The 8,381-nt window shown below is 38.4% G+C and overlaps 1 protein-coding gene across 2 annotated transcripts in view; it reads right to left on the minus strand.

The window, feature by feature from the left end:
• Positions 1-5,222: 5,222 nt before the first annotated feature.
• prkag3a (protein kinase, AMP-activated, gamma 3a non-catalytic subunit) overlaps positions 5,223-8,381 on the minus strand; it is a 63,779-nt gene continuing 60,620 nt past the window's right edge. For both annotated transcript variants that reach the window (XM_051930603.1, XM_028807270.2), the window contains exon 14: positions 5,223-5,814. Coding sequence is in view for 1 of the 2 variants with exons in the window: in XM_028807270.2 (XP_028663103.1) it covers positions 5,771-5,814 (44 nt within the window). In the remaining variant the exon portion in view is untranslated. The remainder of the gene's footprint in view (positions 5,815-8,381) is intronic.

Below are 8,381 nucleotides of genomic sequence, written 5' to 3' on the forward strand. Positions count from 1 at the left end.
TTGCTATTTGCAGATGATTAAAAAAAATTAGTTCAGTCCAAAGTGCAATCAATCCAGTGAATCACAGAAAAACGTAACATTGATTTGTTGAATCAGTAGCAGGAACTCAAAAACAGCTTGTGTGGAGCACAGCGCCGGCATGCCTCATCAGTTTAGGTGGTCCAACAGGCCCGTGTCATCTCGAATATGGGCGCAGTGTTTTACTGAGCAACCTCGGAATTGCTAATTTAATGGGCCAGGAGATGACTCAAGTTTTCAAAATGCTGGAAGTAATTTATCGAGCAACAAAGTTTCATTTCTGAAAACTAAAACCCAGAGTTCTAACCATAAGTGCAAACAAAACAGAAATTACCAAAAACCTCAGACGTGTATCCAGAATCAAAATGGTAAGACCATAATTGGCACCCAAGTAACACATTCACCAAATGCTGAGACTCAAAAGTGGCAAGGTGACACACTTGAAATAAAGTAACAAAACAATCGATATTTTCCTCAAACAAACCTTAAAAATATCTGTCCCTCTGTTCTTGCTGGATCCATTTCTGATCTTTTTCTGTCTTCACCTATTCCATCCACACTAGATAGTCTTGTTGACCACTATAACACAGCCCTTCATTCAGCTCCTTTAAAACATAAGGAGGTTTCCTTTAAGCGTTCAGCTCCATGGTTTAATTCAGAGCTACGATCTATGAAACCAACTGGCCGACGCCTTGAGAGAATGTCACGTAAGACTGGCCTCACCGTACACATCCAGGCTTTCTCTGACCACCAAAGAGCCTACAGAGAAGCACTAACTGCAGCCAAGAACACACATTATGGCAGAATAATAGAAAGTGGCCATGATAACCCAAGGGTTTTGTTCTCTGTAGTTGATAAATTACTTCAACCTACATCTGGCCCAACTACCTCCTCTACTGAAGTCTGTGAAAAATTCCTCCACTTTTGCTGCAAATAAAATTAAAGATCTAAATAATTCAACTAACATAAATCCATCATCCATTTATATCCTTCTCTGTCTTCCCACTCCATCCAGCTCCATTTCTAAATTTTCACCAGTCACATCTGCATTTGTTAATGACCTGCTTTGTAAGATGAGGTCAACTACTTGTGTACTGGACCCCATCCTCACCACACTTCTTAAATCCTGCCTTCATGCCATAATCCCGACTGCTACGATAATAATCAATACATCCCTCGACATTGGGTTTGTGCCAGCCACTTTTAAAATCGCTTCTGTAACCCCCATGTTAAAAAAGTCTGGTCTTGATGGTGACGATCTTAACAATTTTCAGCCTATTTCCCACTTACCTTTTCTGTCAAAAGTTCTTGAGTGTGTTGTAGCCTCACAGCTCACCAATTACTTAACCTCTAATAATTTGATGGAACCCTTTCAGTCTGGTTTCAGGGCGTAGTACAGCTGTGAAACTGATCTGCTACAGGTAACCAATGATTTGCTTATGGCAGCAGACTCTGGACAAACCAGCATATTAATTCTGTTAGACCTCAGTGCAGCATTTGACACTGTCAGACATGACATCCTACTGTCCAGAATTGAGAACATGCTGGGTATCTCTGGCACTGCCCTCCAGTGGTTCAAGTCCTATCTGACTGATAGGCAAGAGTTTGTTAGTCTTGGCAACAGCAGATGCAGCTCAGTGCCAGTCACACAAGGAGTTCCTCAGGGCTCTGTTCTTGGCCCTCTTCTCTTCTGTATTTATATGCTTCCCCTTGGCCATATTATACATAGCTATGGACTGGGTTATCATTTTTATGCAGATGATACTCAACTCTACTTCAATGTTAAAAGTGGAACTTCATCAGAGCTTTCTCAGCTCAGAACTTGTCTCAGTGAAATTAAAACCTGAATGGAGTAGAACTCTTTAAAATTAAATTGCAACAAAACTGAATTCCTGCAAATTGGCACTAAAGTGCTACTTAAGAAAATGAGCTCCTTTCCAGTATGTTAACAAAAAATTTGTATGTCATCAAGTTGACTGTGGAGTTCATTTTGCTTCTCATTTCATACCTTATGTTTCTTCATTCCATTCTTATGTTATTACTCTTATTAGTACTGCAACAAACACTGAGGCTGAATGACTGAGGCACACACCAAATTAAAGTTAAGCCTGAGAATGAGCTTAGCCTAACTTTATTTAACAGTGAAGGATCATACCCTGTAGTCTGAAATGTAGTGGCTTCCCTCTGTTATGGCCGTAGGAAATACCTCATAGAATAACAGGTTCCCATGTGTTTTGTTACATGTGTCTTATTTCTACTTTTTTGGTATTTTTGTTCATGTTTAACCCTTTTAATTGTATTGTTTATATTGTTATTTATGCTTATTATCTATATAATTGGATCATTTTTGTTAGTTTTGGTGATTATTTAGTTTCTATGTAGTAGAGTATATTCTGCCTTCTTCCTTGTCTTTTGTGAGTGGTTCCCCAAGAGGCAGGGCCACCTGTCTATCACTGTTGTAGTCTTGCTTCCAGTACTATGAAGGATGATAGGACATGCAGCCCCTCATGGTACATTGTATGCACTTGGTGGTGAGTGTTCCTCTTTATAGCTATTGTTTTTTTAGATTTTCTGGCTATTTGACATTTTTTGGGTTCTATTTAAGGATTTTGCCTTCTGTTTGAAATATTGGGACTTGGACTTGAAAACTATGGATTCCCATTTCAGGCAACTTCTTTTTTGCCTTGCTTAGGCTCTTTTGAGCTTTCATTCTGTACATTTGTTTGTAATAAATCTTTTATTTATAAACTTTCTTTGTTGTCATTTTTGTGATCAGTCTAAAGGTTTACGGTGACCCTCCTCCTTCTGGGGTGTTCACTTTTTTTTGACGATATTTATAGTTGTTTTGCCAGCTTCCCATTTTTGGGACTTCTCCAAGAAGAAGCCAACGGGTAGTATTTGTAGCCTGGGTGGACTAAGGGAGTCTCTACTGAACAGACCAGTAAGATGCTGATTAAATTTTGGAGGTCTTACCTAATTTGCTTTGGAGGAAACTTCATTCCATACATCACTGTTCTTTTATCACGTTAACTTATCCAGCATCCCTGCCCTTCTTCCATTGTCACACACTTTGTATCTTTCTGCAATACATTGAAGACTCTGATATTCTGTGATGACTTCCATTTACAGCAGCGTTTCTCAACCTTTAAGTATTTGCGACCCGAGTTTTCATAACAGTTTTAATCGCGCCCCCCTAACGTTTTTTTTGAAAGGAGCCCACTAATACCAATTTGTTCTTTTTTTAATTAATGATATATCATAGATGCATATTTTATTATACCTACTTAACCTTTATCGACATTTATCTAACTCTATATTTATTTTTCTAGTATCAGAATGTAGTTTAAGTTAATTTGTTTTGGTTTCAATAGATGTATTTTTCAAATTTTTGATTCTTGTTTTATTTTTTTCACATCTTTGTGCCCCGCTAGGGGGGCCCTCCCCACAGATTGAGAACCACTGATTTACAGTACTCTATGCTCCGAGAGTTTCCATCTTCAGTTTTGGATCATCCCAGGCCTGTAAGGCACTTCACAAGTATTTCTGAAGTTAACCAAAATGAAACATTCCTCGTACCTATGTGACATGTCTCTCTCAGTCATGCCTCCAGCCCTGCACATTTTCAAGTCAATCTCCTGAGTACTGCAATTTTATTGTTCTGAGTATTACTTTTTATTCTTCTCAACACTCATGGCAGAGTGGTGGCTCTGAGGCTAGGAATCTGCACTGGCAATCAGAAGGTTGCCCTTTCAAATCCTGTAAATGCTAGAAGTGATTCCATTCTGTTGGGCCCTCAAATGAGACCCTTAACCTGCAATTGCTCCATCCTGTTTCCCTCTTCTGTCTTTCTGCTCTTTTCACGGTTCTCTTCTACAAATACACTGTTGTGGTTGGCAGATCCTAGCAATGGATCTTTTCTGTACCATGTGGTCAAGCAAGGTGCAACACGAGTCCAAAGAATACATGTTGGGATGCAAACTGGGTTGCCTCTTTTAATAATGGTTTCAGGAACAAAAGAAATAGCACTTGTTGGCACAGATGAAGAAATGGTAAGCCTACAGTGCCTCCTCTGAACAAACAGATGCTGATCTGAGTGGTAAGTCTGGGGTAGAACGCTGCCCTGTGGTAGATCTAAGTCCAAAAGAGATGCCACCTTCTGAGAGAGGCTCAGATTTATAGTCCTCTGACAAGAATGGGTATGATCAGTTTCCCACATTGGGTGCCTTATTGGGGCTGAGGGCAGAAAAAGAGATGACATCATTGGCAACAGCACCCCTCATGTCCTGGGGTGGTATTGCTTACCTCAGATAAGTGACCCTCTGACACAAATATGACAATTTTCATAATCGGACAAAAGTTTTGTTTTTTTTTCACAGTTTGAGCAGGGTAGAAAATTTATTAAAGCGTATGAGGGCTGCATTCTCAGTGGAGATGGAGGACTGTAACCCTTGTACCCACACTGCAGTTTTGGTGTTAGTTTGATTTATTTTGAGACTTGCCAACTGACAAATATTGCAGTTCCAAATCATTGCCAAACACTATCCTGGCAGCATCTGGTATGAAATACGAATTAATTCTAGCAGGGGTGCCCATCATTATTGTGCCTTTCAATAGACAGAAACACAGGGCCAGTTTAAAGCTTATGGTTTACCTAAAACCCCATGTAGATACAGAATGAACATACAAACAACATAGTGATGGAGACAAGAGTGGTATCTGAACCTGGTCTCTTGGGCCTGTGAGGCAGCAGCACTCCACCACCTTCTGGGAGACTCACCTAATAAATCCAAAGGCACTGATAGTGACTTGGTACTCACAGAACTCACTCATTTTCCATCAATAAAAAAATACCTGTGGGCTTGTTTAGGAGTGTGGATTTATTTATATACAAACTTATTACAGTGTGCAAATATATATTACATTTGTATATCACTAAAGATAAAAGATTGATATAGGGAAATAAATGAAGATTCCAAAGGTACAGCACTAGAATTGCACAATAATTTGACAGTATTTCACTGTAACTTCATGGCATCCTCTTCAGGATGTATTTAAAAATTTAACTTGAATACATCTTGTCCATTTATTATTAAGTCTGATTTATCTTAAGAAGTTTACGTGAGAAAAATAAATACAGTAATAAAACATTTAATTTTAAAATAAGATTGCATTAATAAAGTATCTATCTATCTATCTATCAAATATTAGGCAAGACATTTCTGTGGTTAACAGATGGGCAGTGCAGTGGTGGAGTAACATATTAGTGCACTACGCTAAACACAGTTTACAGTGAAAATCTCATTTAGAAAGATCTCAAAGAATTTTAGTACAGCGCCTTTCATGTTGAACATCATCCCAAAGTAGTTTACATTTCATGCAAAGTTTTACAGACCTGAAAATATCTACATGTGGGGAAAGTGAAGTGATTTACTGGAGTCACACCGTGGATTTACAATGGTGGCTGAACAAGCAGCTTTTGGGAGTCCCCTCCAAGTTATTACCCATCAAGGTACCATGCTGAAGGAGTAATTGGTATTTACATGTAATATCCAGTAAAGCGATGGGAAGGAGGGCCACTTCATCATAAAGCCTGATGGTAAATACACCTTGACAGACCACGGATATTTTTTTGGAAGGTGAACTTACACAATCAAGTTGAACATCCTTTATTGATATCACTCACTCTCTAACGTTCCCTTCACAAGGTTTGTCACAGGAAAATCTTCAAAGCTCAATGCAGGCCGATTTTCTGTTAACTTCCTCCTTTGTTTATCCCGTCTGCAATGGATGCCGTTTCTGTGAAAGAGCAGAGATGAGTTAACATGTAAAAAACAAAGAACAGCAAAGCAATAGGAACAATCTGAGAGAGTAAATTATTGCAGGCTAGTATTCTACAAGAACCTTTGAACACTCTAGATGAGAACAGGCCATTCAGCCAAACAAAGCTCGCCAGTCCTATCCACTTATTTCTTCCAAAAGAACATCAAGTCGAGTTTTGAAAGTCTCTAAAGTCTTACTGTCTACCACACTACTTGGTTGCTTATTCCATGTCTCTGTGGTTCTCTATGTTAAAGAAAAACATCCCAATGTTTGTCTGAAATTTACCCTTAACAAGTTTCTTCCTGATAAACTCAATTTAAAATAACAGTTTGGATCCACTGTACTAATTCCCTTCATAACTTTAAACTCTTCATCATGTCTCCTCTTAATCTTCTTTTGCTTAAACTGAAAAGGCTCAGCTCTTTTCATCTTTCCTCATAATTCATCCCCTGTAGTCCTGGAATGAGCCTAGTCGCTCTTCTCTGGAGTCGCTCTTCTTTTTGTATTACGAAAAGTGAAATTAAATGAAATAATCATATATGTCTAAAAACAATTACATTCACCTTATATAATCATGCTGCAGTTAGGGCACAAATATGCACAAAAATATCAAATCATCTTCTCCATAGAACAAAATGTAGTGGAGCAAATGTTCTCAAACTCAGTTGGCGTCCAGCATTTTACAGTACTAATAATTCCACCAGGTGTCACTGACTGATTCACTTTTGTGTTATTAGTTATCGTGCCCATGCAGTCACATCCTGACATACACAAATAAACCTAAACATCACTTTGAATGTCATCAAATCGTGTTCAGGAATGTGTTAAATGATTAAATCTGCTGAGAAGTCGAAATTCAAAATACTTTCCCTGCATATTGTATTTTTCTATAGGAGATGTAAGGAAAGTAAAATGGGGAGAAATGGGAGAGACTTAATACAACACCTTACACAAATCTTAGAAAGGAAATTTGCTGAGAGCAGCACCTTGGGAAGCTTCAAATGACAACATGATCACCAATCAGAACTCTCACCTTTCTTAAATAGTAAACTAGACAGCATAAGACTGCCGTTTGACTCTACATGGGATTAATAAAGTATCTATCTATCTATCTATCTATCTATCTATCTATCTATCTATCTATCTATCTGTCTGTCTGTCTGTCTGTCTGTCTGTCTGTCTGTCTGTCTGTCTGTCTGTCTGTCTGTCTGTCTGTCTGTCTGTCTGTCTGTCTACACTCTGAAAGATAAAGACGCTAGTGTAGTTCTTTGGAGTGATGCCATAGGGGAACCAAAATTTGGTTCCTAAAAGACTCATCCACATGAAGGTTCCAGAAAAATACAAAAAAACTTTATTTATCTAGATCCATAACAGGTTCAATAGAGTAAATAACCATGTATAGATGGTAACAGTTAAATACCAATGGGTTGTAATTTCTAATAATAAGACTCTTGCTGCATGCATACAATAACGTAGGCTAGGTCCAGTTTTTCTTAGTCTGTAGGCAGCCTACCATATTTTAACGATTTCAGGTTTTTCTCTACATATTAGGGAGTTTTTCAAAGCACAAAGAACCAGCTTCATATGCAGAGAACCCTTCCCAGAATGAAATGGTGCTTAATCACAACAAGGGTTCTATGAGGAACCACACAACCCAGTAAAGAACCATAGAAGGCCATTAAAGAACCAGGATTTTTAAGAGTGTAGATGTAGTGGTACTAGATCACAACGCGTCACCCTTTAGTCTAACATCTAAATTTAAAATAATGACAGAGCAGAAAACTTTACAATTGATTTTTAAGACAAGCCCTACCTTCTTAGACCCAGTTGCAGCTAATTTGTTGAAAGACTTGGTGGGAGAATACCCAAAACAAGACAAGATGGATTCATTTTACTTAATGGCATTAGGTCTGATTCCTTAAAATTAGTCATTCTGAGAAATCAGATTTAGATCTGAAGGTTCTTAGTGATCAGAGACCAATTTCATGTGAGATGTCCTAATAAAGGTCTGTGTCCCAGGTCCTTCCAGAGTGGAATGTGCATGTTCTCCCCATGTCTGCATGAATTTCCTCCCACAGTCCAAAGACATGCATTTCAAGTGAATTGGCAACGCTAAATTGGCCTGTGGGTGTGTGCTCGGTGTGATAAGCGTGCGTCATATGTGTGTTCACCGTACGATGGACTTGCATCCTATGATAGCTGTATAGACTCCAGGCACCATCCCTCATTGCGGCCCTGTCTGGATTAAGTAGGTCAGAAAATTACATGACACATCCTAATAAAGTCATTGGAAAAGGTGTCCTTTTTGAATCTTAAAATACAGAACACTTGAGAATATGCTTAGTCTATTTTCCATTCTTGCCACAACACACAAGTGGCCTTAAACTGTATTATAAATAATGTTTTATTGGAATCCAGTGCAGGAAATGCTACCTTATATTTTTAGATTTGCTTAAGAGGCTGTTAAGCAAATTATTGTTGTAAGTTTGAGAATTTAGTTTTATTGTAACACTGGTTAATTTCCTACTTTTCCAAATCACTTT

Source organism: Erpetoichthys calabaricus, chromosome 8, assembly GCF_900747795.2.
Source record: "Erpetoichthys calabaricus chromosome 8, fErpCal1.3, whole genome shotgun sequence".
NCBI classification, from domain to species: Eukaryota; Metazoa; Chordata; class Cladistia; order Polypteriformes; family Polypteridae; genus Erpetoichthys; species Erpetoichthys calabaricus.